Here is a 16,804-nt window from a genome sequence, read left to right as displayed (position 1 = left end):
CTTTTGTGGGTGATTAGGGATTTATTTCGATCAAGCGAGATCGTTATGGGTTCGATTTCCGCTCGGGCGATGAAATATTTCATACTCTCGCTTTGTTGCCAAGACAAAACATAGCGTTGATTTCCTACAGTCAACATGCAATGTCTTTAAAATAGAGCGAAGCAGAAAATGAAAAACGGAATAAGTTAACACTGGCAACTCTCTGCCTACTCTTGCATATGCGGTACACAGCGTCTATCGAAAAAATCCAACAAAACCAAAACCAATAATAATATTCCAATCCAATACGACCTTGCTTTATAAAAATAATTATTTAAAGATACATTTATTAATTAACAATAAAATATTCATAATAAAGTAAATAATAATGATAATTGCTTAAAAATAAATAAAGGCGAATATAAGTGTTGTATTGTTAAAACATTATTTTATTGTAACAATTATTAATTGACGTCGTACCATAGGCACAGAAGTGTGCGACTTTAAACGCGATGTTTGTGGGTTCGATTCCCATTCAGGGTATGCAATATTTAATATTATCATTTCCTAGCTCTTGTCACGGGGCAATAAAGCGCAGCGTAGAGATCCACTACTTAAAACGTAATGCCTCCCGTATTTCGCAGGATAGTGGGGAATTGTCTTAATGAGAACGGATTCTTCTAACATCATCAAAATGTAATACTTTGTCATAAAACAAGTATCAATTGCATTAATCCATACATTCCCATAGAAGATTACATAATAACTTCAAATACAATACACTTTTTTATGATTCCACAGTAGGTATTACATTACTTAGGTCTCGTTAGCAAAGCCCTTGCGTATTTCCACACGAGATGTTAATGCAATATCAAAGTTGCTAAATGGAGTCACAGCTGTTGACACGAATGCGTCTTTAAGCAACAACTTACTTGTAATTTATTCTGGAGTTCTATAATCTTTGAAGAAATATAGACTTGGGTTTCTTTGAAGCGGTTAATGAGTGTTTAAATTGTGATTAAACTTTAATTAGATTTAAATGGTGTCGTTCAAGTTTGTAGTTTTTGTACTCTTTTAGTCTCTACTAACAATGTGAAGCTGAAGAGTTTGTTTGTTTGAACGAATCTCAGGAAGTACTGGTTGAGTCAAAAAAATCTTATCGTTTTACATAGTCCATTTATATGTATTCGATTCGATAGATCATATGACTACTATCATATACTACGTTCAAATTTTTATAGTTGTTCAAAGTTGAAGTGAGACGGAGTGGTTGAGCACTAGGTTGGTTCTCCCTGCCTCTCCTTATGTGCGGGATGCAGAGTCAATATAAAAAAAACAAAAATAATATTATAAACTGTATTAGTACAAAAATGAAAATAATAAACAAATTTATAATTTAATTAAGTGTAAATAATATTATAATAATTACAACGAAGTCCATTTGAAATGATAATATAGATTTTGTTTTCCTTTAAATACATAATTATATTTATTTGGGCATAAGTGCTATTAATTTTAATCATAATTAAATAAGATAAGGCGTTACTCATTAATATCGTCATGTCATCTTGAAGAGATCGCATAGACAACTTGACAAATACGTCAAATTTATAGGTACAAATGTCCAACAAAGAGGAGAAGTAAAGTCTTCTTTTTATCTGGAACCAAGACAGGTTGTACGAGATGTCGATTATCTATATATGGTTCAAATTCCATATAACAAAAACATAGTGTTTGTCTAGTATGCCCTTTTCATATAAAACACAACTCACACAATGCCTTTCGTAAATTACCTTTATATTTTTTTTTAAATACTATAAGTGCACAAATGTGCTATCTATTCAGTTTAAGAAAGTGGCAAATGATATTGTTTTCTCAATCTAATTCCACAATGACCTCCTAGGCTCTACAAGCTTACTTAGTTTCACGCTGTATCTCTAGCGGGGTAACCAGAGAGAATACAGAGCCAAGCTCTACACTGGAGGATAAAGTTACAAATGGCTCTATAAGATCGAAATAATTATCGAACTAAAGTTTATTTAGAAAGTTCATGTTTTTAAAATTATCACATTATTATAATACATTATAGTGTATTATCACAATAGTGTATTATCACATAGGTAATGATTTACTTCAATATAGAGCATACATAGTATATATTTACTAAACAATAAAACTATATAATTTAAAAAGTACATAAATTACATAAAAGATAAAGAAAATGCAACATTAAAGGTCAAACACAATTTCAATTATTATTAAAATATTTGCACAACGAACTAATACAGCCATTAACTAATATAATTTAAAAAATTAAACTCTCTTTGATGAAGTTTACATTTTAAAAAAATCACTATCTAAGATAAAATACGTCGCTCCCCACTTCGTTTCATGTGTGATTCATCTATATGCCGGCATCGTCGAGTAAACACGCAACCATAAGCATTCCACTGGTCGACTCGCGCGCACGTATACTAGAAGTAATAGTGGTCCGAGAGCACCTCCTTGTGAGACCCCGTTTTACTTTCATAATGACATTGCACTGTGAGTGATAGTGATAAGAGTTCATTGTGATTATATAGTTTTAGTGTTGAATAGTGTTTAGTTCATCATGTTCCCTAGAATACAAGGCTTGGTAAGTTGAAAAATGTCTATATAAATGGTACATTTAACTCAATTCCATAGATATTCAATGGTATTGAAGCAATTACTGAATTTAAAACCGGTTCGCCTTGTTGTTGAAAGTAAATTGCTTCATTAAAACTATAAGACTCTTTAATTTGAGTAATGAATTATTTATCTCATTAAATATTGGTTGTTCCAGCCTAATAAATAACAGTGCAGTAAATTGCAATATGTCTAGTTAGTTTACATAAGGCGAGTAATTATTTGTAAATATATGAAGTACACAAGTATATTGATTCCATTGATTTATGAATCAATTCGAAAGTTTTATATAATTAGAAAATTATATTAATTAATATTTTAGTCACGTACAAAGATTTCTACTCTCTAAACTAATATTAGGTCAATGTTTGCACGTCTGGGTGACTAATAAAATAATTATGCAGGATTAACGAAATGAATGAGTAACGTTCTTTATGTTGCCCATAAAAAGGTAAAGGAAACAATCACTGTTCACTACTGTACTTAGAAATTGGAATCGCTTGATACAAAGCCAGGTATAGAGTTCGGCTTTCGTTTTTTTGTTTTACACGTGATGGGAAAGAATTATAAAATTTGTGGGAACGAATTCTGTTATCTGTTTTTAGAATTTAATAAAAGTGAATGATCGTTTTGTATTATTGAAACAAAAGGTTGTGATAAAGAATAGAGCTTTATACGCGGCGATCAGCTCCGCCACTCAAGTTTAAAAATATTAATTGTATTCATTAAAATGTATAATGCAAATAGTGGATAATATAATAATGTCTTAAGGTTTAATATTCGCATAAAATACGAGCAAAAACCTTGCAATTTAAATTCAAGTACAACGTAATATTGTTTTACATAATGGCTTATTTACGGCATTCGCGTTACGTTACTATAGTAACTTTATAACCAGTGAATTGTTTTTATATTAATTTTTAAAGTTACATTATTATTGTATAATATGAACTAGATTCTGGTTTTTTATGCTATAGCTGAAAAAAAATCATAATTAATCTGTCTTTCCGTCCAATCTTCAAATAAATGATATTGTTTAAATTTAGAAAGAATAAATATTTTTAAGCCTCATGCTAATCCTACACACAGCAGTGTTGGCAGAGAAAACTTAGTGTTGGGACAACCCGTTCCTATTCCGTTCCACCGAATTCTGGAGGCATTTCGTGTAGAATAGCATGGAAATGGAACTCAAATTTGTATAGACAGAAATAAAAGTTTAAAAATATGACTAACTGGGTAATACTAATGGGGATTTTTTTATAGAAACGCTGTTCTGATAACATTGCAGTTGACTCATCAGATCTCAATTATAAGTAAATATTTAATGAATCAAGTTACAAGAATTGCATGAGATTTTTAAAAAATATGACTTACATTAACAATGTTAACGTTGTATAAGATAATTTGGTGCGCTCTATTTTTTGACATATTAGTGTAAAGAATATATTTATATGAACCTAATGAGTGTATTATGTTAAATTATTTAAAATATAATGCATGCAAAAAAAAAACAAAAGTGGACTGAAATTACTAAAATATTCAATAGAAATACTGACCAGTGAGCTGTTTGTGCCTGGTAAAGTTATTTTTTAATTATTTTTGCAAAGACGAATCTAGTGCTGATAATTTTTATGGCATATGGTTTATAACAAATATCCTAATAATTATTTATAAGGAGTAAAGAACTAACGCCCCAATATCCCTAACAAAATATAATCAAAACCGGGGCAACTATCCTACTGCGGCGACTATCCTGGTTAATCCGGTTCCTTATGCATAATAGTAACGTATAGTTATTCTTTTTATTACTAACATAGTGAACAGTTTCTCAATATTCTTATTTTCGTAAAATCCTTAAACAAAATAAGATTTTATATATACAACAAAAAATCACAACAGGTCTAAATAAAACAGAATAAAATCGCTGGTATATAAATCTAGGTACTTTTTAATCTCAGCTACGTATAACGAATCTTTGTGAATGCATTTAAAAGTATCAGTTCTTGGAATATTTGTTTTTCTTTGTTTTTTCGCTTTTATTGTACCTTTATAAATTTTAGGTGAATGTAGTTTTAATTACTTACAAGTTTTAAAATGGTAGTCTTAAGTATTAAGCTGCAATAAAGCTGTAATAAACATTATTTGCATTTTTATATTTTCTCTCTATTTAGTATATATTTCTTAATTTTATAGCGATTAATTAAGAAATATGTACTTGCAAGTTAGAAGAAGAGAGTTAACGATTATTCACTCCGTTTTCACTTTTAATCTTTTTTCTCCATATATGTCGAAGTGGCTCTAATAGAATAATTTTGAATTTGGTTTGGTAAATATATAGCCCCATTGTGTAGAATGAAAGAAGTGTTGAGACATTGCGTTTGAATTCCGAGTGCTAAGCAGTTTCTTCTCATATTAGATACTTTATTACTATAATTACATCAATACCACTTAGTCAAATCCAAGAAATCAATTCAAAAGTATTAAATATACAAAACACGTACATATTTTCTTTAAAATGGTATTTACTATTAAATCTTTACATGGGGAATTTTGTGAAGAAACTTAACTATTTTATATAGCGTCATAACCGTAGAGTAAAATACCAGTGACGTAACTAAATCGAAAACATTTTAATATTGGTCTAAACATTATGCATTTTTATAGCTATTAAATAATTTTCCTGTTATACTACAACTACAAGGCTCTACAATTGATAGATTGAATATATTTCGCTTTTTTAATTCTGTTTTCAATTTCATGTTTTATCCTTCGTTATCGTTAGTACTGCGCTTTAATTATTATAATTGCTTTAGTAAAATCAATATTAAAAAAAACTTTTCACGTAAAATCAATGTAAAAATTACCGAATCTTCTCTTATTCTTCATTGAAATAACATATTATATCAATTTGAGTCGTAAAATACGTTTAAGGTTACAGTAACAGATATGTTGATACAATAAACATTCTCTGCAAATATTGTATTGATGATCGACCTTCATGAGGTTCTTACCTCTGTCACTTTTATAAATATATATCGGCACTTGTACTGCTTGGCTTCATCATATTCACTTTTTTTTTAAATTTTATTTGTACAATAAAAAATACCTGAAAAATCCTTTTTTTTCTGTTTTTCGACTTATTTTACTTAATGTGGTAGAGAATACAAATCTATTTTCGAAATTGCAAAAACTTTCTGATAATACATACTAATAGTTTTTTTAAACACGTTTTTTGTTTCTCCTGATTTCGTTCAAAAAACTGCTAACTCTAAGCTAACGTTTATTTTTAAACGGTTTTATTTAGCTCACCCCGTTTGTTTGTTTGGGTCAAATTTAGTAATTGAAATTTAACCCTCTTCCCGTTAACCGATTGATCTGAAATTTGGTATACGCCTTTGATTCTGGTGACAATACAATTATCCATATTCAATATTATTGTGAATCCAAGATGGCCGCCGCTACAAGATGGCGGACAACTTAGTTTTTTTCAATCCCATCAATATGGATATCAAATGAAAGGGCTTGTCAAGTAGAATTCAGTGGACTATACAAAATCAAAATCCAAGATGGCGGACAAGTTAGTTTTTTTCAATCCTATCAATACGGGTATCAAATGAAAGGGCTTGTCAAGCAGAATTCAGTGGACTATACAAAATCAAAATCCAAGATGGCCGCCGCTACAAGATGGCGGACAAGTTAGTTTTTTCGATCCCATCAATATGGGTATCAAATGAAAGGGCTTGTCAAGTAGAATTCAGTGCACTATACAAAATCAAAATTAAAGATGGCCACTGCTACAAAATGGCGGATAATGTAGTTTTCAATCCCATCAATATGGGTATCAAAATAAAGGGCTTGGTAAGTATAATATAGTATACTATACAAAATTACAATATGAATCTCCCACCCAAGTCAAGATCTGGTATCCTGTCGAGGACTGTATGGCGTTAGGGTGGCTAAAAATGATACGTCGCTAGGGGTACACCACCCAAGTTAAGGTAAAAGGTAAAAGCGCGCCGAGAACTGTATGGCATTAGGGTGGATAAAAATGATATGTCGTTAGCGTTTTCCCCTCAAGATTCAGGCACATCTTGTTGTACATAGCCTTGCCCCTCTATTGGACCTCTGGGGGGGTCGTTCGTAACATTCTCCATTAACCTTGCAATAATGAGACATCGAGCCTCATTTCAACGAATTGAATAGCATGAGAAATAAAAACTAAAAACTTAAAAATAAAAAAGTAAAAAAAAAATTTTAAGTTAAACGGTTTTATATTGCAGATAAATGTACTAAAAGCTAAAAAATAATTTCATAGAAATTATGATTACTAAAATAAAATCGTGGGGACACTTGCTACTTACCACTAGGTGGGTGAAGTCTCACGCTATGTCTTTCAATTGTAGATATTGGACGTGCCCCACGATTAAATTTTAGTAATCATAATTTCTATGAAATTATTTTTTAGCTTTTAGTACATTTATCTGCAATATAAAACCGTTTAACTTAAAATTTTTTTTTTACTTTTTTATTTTTTAAATATAAATATTTAATGAAGCTCGACGGTTGCGGTTTCGATAGTGTGGTGGGCAGTACTTAGTGTTGAGACATAAAGTTCTTAGCTTTTGGCCCTAATTCAAGACGACAGCACGGTAGCGTGTTGGAACTTAACGCCGGGCTTCCTTTAGCGAGCGCGGAGAAATGAACCATCGCGTTTTTAAAGACACTGCGCGACGATGATCTCTCTCTGGTTCTTTGTTTCTTTTCTTTTTTTCGAAACTATTGAATACCATAGGTAATTCCTTAGGAATATTCTAGATTGATAGATAGAAGCCATTAAACTCAATGAAGGATTAGTCCTTATAATAGTAGATTATATTTTATTACTGATGTTTCTATGTTATAATCTAATAGGTATTTGCAAAACACTTCAAAAATGTATTATTACGTGTAGTGCTCGGTCAATGCTTGATATTATTACTTTAATTATATAATAAAAACAAAAGGCGCAGAGGAATAGTATCTGATTGTACTCGTGAAAGTTGTGGATTCGATGCCAATAATGGAGAAATATTGGAACTATCTACTACTTTTTTGAGGCCATTCAAATCGGTATATCTTAAAATTGGGGTAAGAATGAAGAATATAGTGGCTTTATGTTGTATGTTCCTTTTGCCTAACCGGATATATACGAAAATGCTTAAATATAGTTAAATCTATTATTTAACTAAATTCCAAAGCTTCTCCAAACTTATATTATAGTCAACAAATACTTGTGTATGGCAGGATATGAGGAAAAAACCCGAAATTTAATACTAAAATATTAATATATAACCTTGCCCTTAATGTTAAGAAATCGTACATTGTATTTCAGTTGTTTTACTGCCCTATAAAGTTTTTGACATTGAACTTTTGATTATTAATATTAGTAATTGTTAAAAATATTATGTTTTATTGACAATTTTATTATCTGTGAATGTTAACTAAATAACAGTGACCTTTAAAAAAAAGCTATTTAATAATTACAAAATAATAAAATAAAAAAAAAATCTCCTAAATATAAAAAAATTGACACTGTTTGTCATTTATAACCTGTTTTAGAATGTTAAAGACCACAATTCATTGGCAAGGTGATATGTGAGACCTTCTCGATACTATTAATGTTGGAAAAAAGAAAGAATTAAAGTATTTCTGAAACTTATATGAATTTTACAAAGAAAAGGTTTCTGTAGAATTCATTTCAAAAAGTACAAATAAATTGTTTTTCGAAAAGCCGGGACTAATAAAAATATATTAAAAGATATCAGAAGTTGAATAATCACAAGACATTTAAACCAAAAGAAAATGTTATGAACTGAAAACTTAAAAGTTATAAAAAAATATATTGTTTACAAACACATATATAGAGACTCTATGTTTTTACAAACAAATTAAATAATAGGACAAAATATATAGCCTAATGCTTCAGCATGGAATAAGTGTTGAGACACTTTGTTTTCTACATTCCGCCTAATTTAGCAACATTTTGTGTTGAGTGGCGGAACTCAACACTGCATTTTGTCTTGTTACCAGAACGAGGAAATGAAAATAATTCGTTTACATGAGTATGAGCCAAGAGTATGAGCCCACAACCCTCACCTATTAAAGCTCATCACAAGCTCAGCGTACAATATTATCATTGTCTCAAGTAGGTTGTTGAATACATAGTATTCAGTCAAATGACAGTAATTAAATTTTATTATGACAAGATTCTCACCCGCCATTCCATTTAACATAACGCGGAAGAACAATCACTTAAACAGTAATTTACATAAAAACGAATCATAAATATTAATATGTCGTCTCGTATAACAGTTTAAATGGAGATTGTTTTAAAATGAAAAAAAAAAACAAACGTTCAACAAAATCCGTTTTTTAATCATATTGTGTATATTTACACAAATTATGTTTCCGTGGTAGTTGTTGTCTCGACACCAGAGCAAAGAAAATGTAAATCTATGTTTTTAATGTTTTTAATAAATTCATTTCCTCAAGTGAGGATCGAACCCACGACCAGTCGATGTCAATAAGATGTCAATAATTAAGTTAATTAAAAATTTAATTACGTATAACAATACTGCTTTGGATATATTATTCAATATATCTTGTGTTAAAATGGATATAAATAAACGAGGAACTGCGGTCTACCACCAATTGCATATATGCCTTTAAATATCCTACTCGTATATAATATTGGTGTTTTTTTAGAAATGATGTTATATTAAAAAGAATGATTCAAATAAGAAAAAAAGACCAAAACTAAAATTTATGTAACTCAGCGGAGGTCGTCATACACGGAATGGTGGTGGGTTCGACTCTCAACGCTCTGGAAAATGGATTATTTTTATTTCCTTGCCCTGATAACAGGATAACAGGACAAAATTTGGTGGACAAAGGGGAACGGAATTGGTTTAATAGGAACGGAGTGTCCTAACACTAACGCTCAGGTTGCTTTTAAGGCTCAAAATATAAATAAGATACAAAGTTTTGGTATATCTTTTTAACAAATACAACTTAGTTACAATTTTTTTCATTTACTTTATCCACGACTTTTATTCAGTAAATTGTATACGTGACTCGTGTCTCATATCGTGACTATAAAGAAAACTGTATTAACTTATTGATTTTGTTGCCATATGTGTTTGTTATCTATGTTGTATTGGAAAATAAATCTTTATTATAATAAAAATAAAATTAAATCTATTAAGGGGGTGGTGCAGAGGCATAGAGTCTGACTGTAAACACGACGATTGTGGTTCGATTCCCAATTGTGTGAATAAATTATATTCATTTCCTGCAGACGCTGAATTTCGCCACTCAATAGGTAATCCCTCCCGGAATTTGTAAGAAAGTGGGGAAGAGAAGTATGTAAATGAGATACAGAGTGTCTTACCACTAGGTTCTTAGGTCCCCTCAGCCTATATAGCAGGTTAGCAACACTTCCAGTGTTCCATCAAGTTGAATTTCACAATCGTGATATATGATCGAACAATTACGAACTAACAAGGTTAGATCTGAGAGGATTGAAACAGATATGGCATTTGTGCAGATGATAGCTTATTGCTTTGTCAAATAATACTTATCATTTTGTGGTTGTTTTTTTTTTATTTTTAAGTAGAAATTACGCCTAAATTGTAATTCATGTAAGTTCTTTTTTTTTTTTAACTTCACGCTATATACCATATTTTAAGGAACCTAATTTTAAGACTTAGTTTCTCACGTCCGTCCGATTTCCAAGACTGGTAAAAGTTAAGTTGAATTAAGAAAGAAGTTAAGTAGAAATTAAGTTATAATTGCAACGATAATGAAAATAACTTCTCTCGAATGATAATCAAATCCACAACCGTCGCGTGTAAAATCACAAGCTGTGCTACTGCGCCTAGACGAAAATAAATGATATGTTAGAGTCACAGGAAAGTAACTTTATTTGCAAAATTTACGCTTACAATGTTAAAAGTAGATTATTCAAATAAACGCTCCTACATAGCGATGCCATTTCTCGAATCTTTATTGTTCTGTACTTTCACCGCATTGCCCATCTATTCCAATGGCTGATATTCCACAAACTTGAGGAAATAGACTATTTACACTCAATATCAAAGCCTAGTTATCGCCTGTAAAAGCAAAAGAAACATCCCTTGTATATTATATTCCGATTCCTAGTCTAGGAAATTAAATATTTAATATTTTCATTTCTTCTGGTGTATAGGCAAAACTCGGCGTTGAGTTTCGCCACTCAAAACATGCATTATTTATTTATTTATTTTTTTATTTATTTTATTTATTTATTTATACGGATCTCCAACTGTCGTACATATTGGTTTACATTACATACATTCTTAGGATATACTAATACTATTATGTACAACTATTATGTATAACTATTACAGGAGAACACATCATTCATCATCAATAATAACAATGATTAATTTACACTATAGAAAAAAATAATAATTAAATAACAAAAATATAAAATTACTTAATATTACATAATAGTTAAAATCATTTACAATTAATTCTATTAATTAACATTATTGAGTATATGGTTGCATTTTCTTAAAAAAACTGAGAGCCCGTAACAAACAAAGTCTAACGTTACATCTTCTTTCAAGTACTCATTAAATGAACGAGAGATGCGATTAATGGGACTATTTTGTCCAAGGTTCGTTCTAGTTCTTTCCGTCTTGAAAAACAGACATGGGTTGCGAGGGGTTCTCTGAGGTATCTTAATATTAAATCTACTCAACAGTTCACTATCATCGATCTTTCCTTTGAATAAATTATGTAGAAACTTCATGTCTACGAGATCTCTACGGTTTGAAAGCAATTGCAATTTAAAGCTGCCAATTATGTCTTCATATCGTTCACTATGACTTAGAGTCTTAAACCTATAAACTAAATATTTAATTAATCTTTTACGTGCACACTCCAGAAGTCGGCGGAAAATGGAGAGCGGAGTAGCTTAACACTAGACGCGCTCTGGTCTACTTTGCTACTTGCGAGATACAGCGTGAAGCTAAAAAATGTAGCATGGAATATTGAAATTTGTTCCAAAAAATATTTTTGTACCTAACTTTGAAAAGTAACCAAGAGAACTGTTGAGACAATGGAATCTCAATTAAAGTGTAAATTTACAAAAATACGGAAACGACCTTAAGAAAACGAGGTGAAGGTCAACTGTTGAAAATTGTTAAAGTTGCTACTAAAAAGTTTAAAGTAAAAAAATGTCTCTCATAAAGAATAAAATGTTTCGTTCAATGATATTGTTCAAGAATAAATTATTTTAAGGCTTTTTTGCTTAGTATTTTAATATTTTTTTTATAATAGTTGTAGTTATTATTTACTTCATTTCTTAGGTGTTTTTATTTCTAATAATCTTTTTTTAGTCAGTTAACAGATTTCTCAATAATGTCATACGATTCTTTTTTATGATGCATTATTTTATGATCTTGTAACTATCCTTGCCAATACGTACAAATACACTCAATATTTGCTATTCTTTATTAAACATTTATATAGAATCTACTATTAACTATATTTCTTAGTATTGATATTTTTTCTAAGAATTACATCTTCATTCTAGTTATTAAAAACGTTATATTTATATGTGTGTATTTTACGTATAAACTTTGAAATTTTTTGGTGATTGTTTCTTTATGTTTTAAAATGTTACTCATACATTTAAAGTTAATTAAAATAAAGGTTATTTGAATGTGAAATTTGAGTAATTTAAATAAAATCTTGGTCATATTCGACATGCGAAGACATAAAAACAGGAACCAAAAAAATACTACTTTTAAAAGACACTTTAAAAAATTCCAAATCCCTTCTGCACACAGGTATCGTTAAGGAAAATATCGTTTTACATAAGATATTTTTTTAAAACCATAAAGTAATATTATCTCGAGTCGCGTGAGAATATCCATAGGAAGCTATTATGGGAAGCGGTTACACGCGTCCTGTTCTATAGTATTTTTTACTTAGCAGTAGCAGTAGCAGTGTTTTCTATTGGGAATTGGGTTGATAATATTCGAAGAAATTCAATTATTCTTCTAATGCTGCACGCTGTATCACGCACATAGCAGCGTAGCGACAGGAAACCTGGGAACCTAGTGTTAAGAAGTTTTCCGTTCCCCGCTTTCCACCGAATAATTCATTTTCCCGAACGGTAATCGAACCCGTAACCGTCGCGCTTATGGTCACATCTTTGTGTCACCGGACCATGATGGTCTCACAACGGATTAAACCAAAACTTATTTCTAAATAAAAACATAGCTATATGGATGAAATTTAAATTGACTCTATTTTAACGGAAAAAGAGAGAACAAAACGATTTTACACTAAGTTCCTTTTTCTTCCAATGTGCGACAAAAAACTTAATCTAAAATGACATCACATGTTTTTATACATCAACACCAAAACAAATTAGTATTCAATAATAAAGTATCCTGTTAATAATAGTTATGTTTTGATAATCTTATTTTCTTGTCATGGGACTGACCGAATCAAGGGCGAGCTAATATGCTAGTTTATTGAACTCAGGCATATGGATTTTGTTTATAAAAAGATTTAGTTTTTTTAGCTTCATAAATAATATCAGATGAAGCAGAAGAGAGAGGCTCTAGACTAGAGTCTCTAACTCAACAAGCAATATCTTAAGCTTGGGCGAACCCACTCAGATATGTACGGAGTTCAGCTCGAAGCTAAAAAAAGTTACACTTTTTCCACATAGCAAAGTAGGCAGAGGAAATCTAGTCACAACCATCTAGTCATAAACACCCCGAATCCCACTCTCGGTTCATTTTCTGAGTTTAAATATAATAGTTATCAATGAGAATAGAATACACAATCATCGAATCTGTTCACGCTGACAGCCACACGCTGTCAAAGCACGCCTGTTAAAAATAAACTTTTAAAAATTTTAACCAGTCTAAAGCAACATCGACTGCGACAAAACAGCTAATTTAATTAACAGAAATGCACAAAAACACTGTTTATAGCATTTTACACTGTATAAAATACAATTTTAGACCTACCTATACAAGGACCTAAATACAAGATTTTCAAGTATTCATTAAGGATTGTTATAAGAAACTAAAATAAGCTAACAGGATATATTGACATTTAGATAAGTACGACTTTTTTAAATTTTGTTGTTGTTTTGTTTTTAAATGCATTTTGATTAATACTAATAAGTTTTTATAGGTTTTAAAATGTTCATGTTAGTTGGTATTCTTACAAAGTTGTAATGCGTTTTAGTATGTAAAATTTTACTTTACATTTTAATGATCTTTAAGTTTTATTCCTTATATAGCTTGTGTAAAGATACGCCGTACCCCACTTTCGGCTCAACATTCCAATTCTTTTCAACAATAATTCGATCGAATTCGGATAAAAGTAGAGAACTGAAGCGTCTTAAGGAGAACGGAGTGTCTTAACGTACGGTTATCTTTGTCTACCTTGCCAAGCAGCGAACAGCGTGAGGCTAAAGGAAGTAGAAACGAAGAGATTTAGCACAAATATACACTCTACATAGCCTAACACAGGGTAAAAATAAGAAAAAAGAAACAAAATATATACTATAACTTAGCACTTATACGATATTATATAGATTTAGTTTTCAGTATCCTAAATAAAAACTAGCCTGTTTAAAAATAACAAAGACCTCAAAACGAAAATAACTAAAAATGGAAGCCATACAAAGTTTTTATGAACATGTGCTGAGCGGACGCGCTGTTGTACGCAATTATCGACATCCTGCGACCGGACCAGGTGGTTGGCTAGCTATCGTATACTATATAGTGGGGTTGACGAGTCGTGGCCGCTATAAAATCCGGTTTTCTGAGTTTTTGCGCATTGTTCACTCGGGAAGAATACAATCAAGATTAAAAAATTGTTTATCACTTCTGCGCAGTCATCTACAACTAAATTCAAGGAGGCCACAATTCGTTGACCGTATTATACTGGGTTGATATTGAACCAGTTTTATATTTAAGCGTACGAAATGAATTTAATAATTGTGTTTTAGTTTAAAAATAAATATAATTTAAAATTAATTATCACTCATTCTCCGCAAATTACAAAGTAGATAAAGCACCTAGTGGTGCTAGTTCCTGTTTAAAAAGTTTTGAACTAATATTTATAGGGTCTCGGTCTGTCTAGGACTGTCACCGATTCAAAATTGTTTTTATGAAAGGGATCAATTTTTAATAGCTCCCGTCCTATTAGGTCATTTCCGTTCCCTATTAGGGTATGGATCCCCAAAATTGTGTGTTGAGTGGCGAAACTCAACGCCGCGCTTTTGCCTTGTCACCAAACCGGTTGGGAATTGAACCCACAACCGGTCGCATTTATAGTCACATACTTGTGCCACCAATGGCGTCAAATTATATTAGGCCTTATAATAATAACATTTCGTTCAAAGTACAAAAATCATTTCATCATGATCATCATCTACTAAAAATCTTTACTATTTTAATTATCCCACTGACATTATATTATTAAATGCAACTACACATCGTCAAAGCCGTCTTTTAGTTACGAAATATTTCACAACATCAAGAAAGGTCACCCAGTCTTATAAAGTAGCATTACAGTATTAATAAAGTTGAAGTAAATGCAATACCTCGTTTTATTTAAATTGGTTATCATAATAAATATAGGTACTTTATTCTACTGATGCCATCTATGGTGCAAGTGAGCATTACTGATTATATGTGATAGTTGTGGATTCGGTTTCACCCCAATCTCTGGATTCCAGGAAGAATATTATCTACATATAAATTATTTTTTAAAGTGTTCAAAATATTCCGCCACGCATTCTCTTCTATATTGGGCGGAAAGTGGAGAATAGTGTCTTAATAGTAACAAAAGGTTCCCTCTACCTACCATGCTGAAAAAATACTGCTAAAATTATTTATATTTAGAAAAATTATACGGTTCTTTGAAATATAATAGGTATTGTTTGTGTAACAATTCTAAATAAGTAATTACACAGCATTCTAGAAATTACTGACTAATATAATATTGACATAATAATCTATATTTGTATTAAACTTAACGCTCGATAAAATAAGATACTAATGTGTTAACGATTTTATTTTTAAGCTGGCGGCCTGCACGCGGCTTTGTCTACTTTTACCATACATTGAAAAGTAAAGTCTCTTCTAACTAAATCACTTGTTTCATGTTTGCGAAATTTTTAATTTTTTCTTTCTGATCTGATTCTGTGCCCAATAATAGATTTTATCATATATCTTCCATGTACATACAGCGATGATTTACAGTTTTATTATATGTACAGATTATTGTAATTTAGCAGTTTTTGCAGGCCAAAAGTGGAAAATGATGTCATAACACTTGAATCACTCTGCCTTCCGTGCCAATATTAATAGTCTCAAGATACTCCGTTTTATATAACAAACTAAAAACAATAAAAAATGCAAAAGATCTATATTAATCATAATAAATTTGGTTGTAAAATTGAATTGTATGCAACATCCGCGTGCAAGCCATCACTGTAAACGTACGACTTAAGAGACACTATGACTCAGTGTTCCCGAAATATATCTCAATACGTAGCATATACTATATATACAAAGTTTATATGTGATTCACTAACATTCTTTAGTTCAAATTCTTACTTTTTTGTGACGTTGTAAGTTTATTATTTATAATGGTCGTGAGTTCGAATATATATTTCTTTATGCATCACGTTCTTGGACATAGGAATGTAGACAGAGGGAACCTTGTATTAAGACTAACAGAATTAAAATGACAATAATGGGGAGAGGCCCCAGATGGAATAGAATCCACAGCCGTATTTATAGTTACGCTACTACACTGAACCACTATTGTCTAATATAATATTAATACTTGGCCAAAATTGTAATAAATATTTCGTCATAATAATCTACACTACTATACTCAAAACTAGACTTATTTTAATATGAGCTATCAATTTTGTATACAGACGATGAGAAATTTAATAAACACTCTAACTTGCTATGGAGTAAACTAATTAATTATAACGATTTATACGAAATTTCCCTATCTTCGTAATTGAACATACTACATGTAGTAAAAAAAACAAAATTTTGTTTTTCATTTTTGATGATAGAAA

The 16,804-nt window shown here is 30.7% G+C and overlaps 2 protein-coding genes across 3 annotated transcripts in view; one reads left to right on the top strand and one right to left on the bottom strand.

Annotated features, from left to right (window-relative positions):
- The window catches only part of Ac76E (adenylate cyclase type 2 Ac76E), a 146,206-nt gene that overhangs the window by 32,640 nt on the left and 96,762 nt on the right, over positions 1-16,804 (bottom strand). The gene's annotated exons all lie outside the window — the stretch shown is intronic.
- The window catches only part of LOC146537940 (uncharacterized), a 46,511-nt gene continuing 32,115 nt past the window's right edge, over positions 2,409-16,804 (top strand). The window contains exon 1 of the mRNA XM_085188076.1: positions 2,409-2,614. Coding sequence (XP_085044202.1) covers positions 2,591-2,614 — 24 coding nt within the window. The 5' untranslated portion in view covers positions 2,409-2,590. The remainder of the gene's footprint in view (positions 2,615-16,804) is intronic.

This window comes from Heliconius melpomene, chromosome 7, assembly GCF_056956725.1.
Source record: "Heliconius melpomene rosina isolate 202511_hmr_F chromosome 7, ASM5695672v1, whole genome shotgun sequence".
NCBI classification, from domain to species: Eukaryota; Metazoa; Arthropoda; class Insecta; order Lepidoptera; family Nymphalidae; genus Heliconius; species Heliconius melpomene.
The sequence above is the reverse complement of the archived record's forward strand: the minus strand, read 5'-3'. Positions and strand labels throughout refer to the sequence as shown.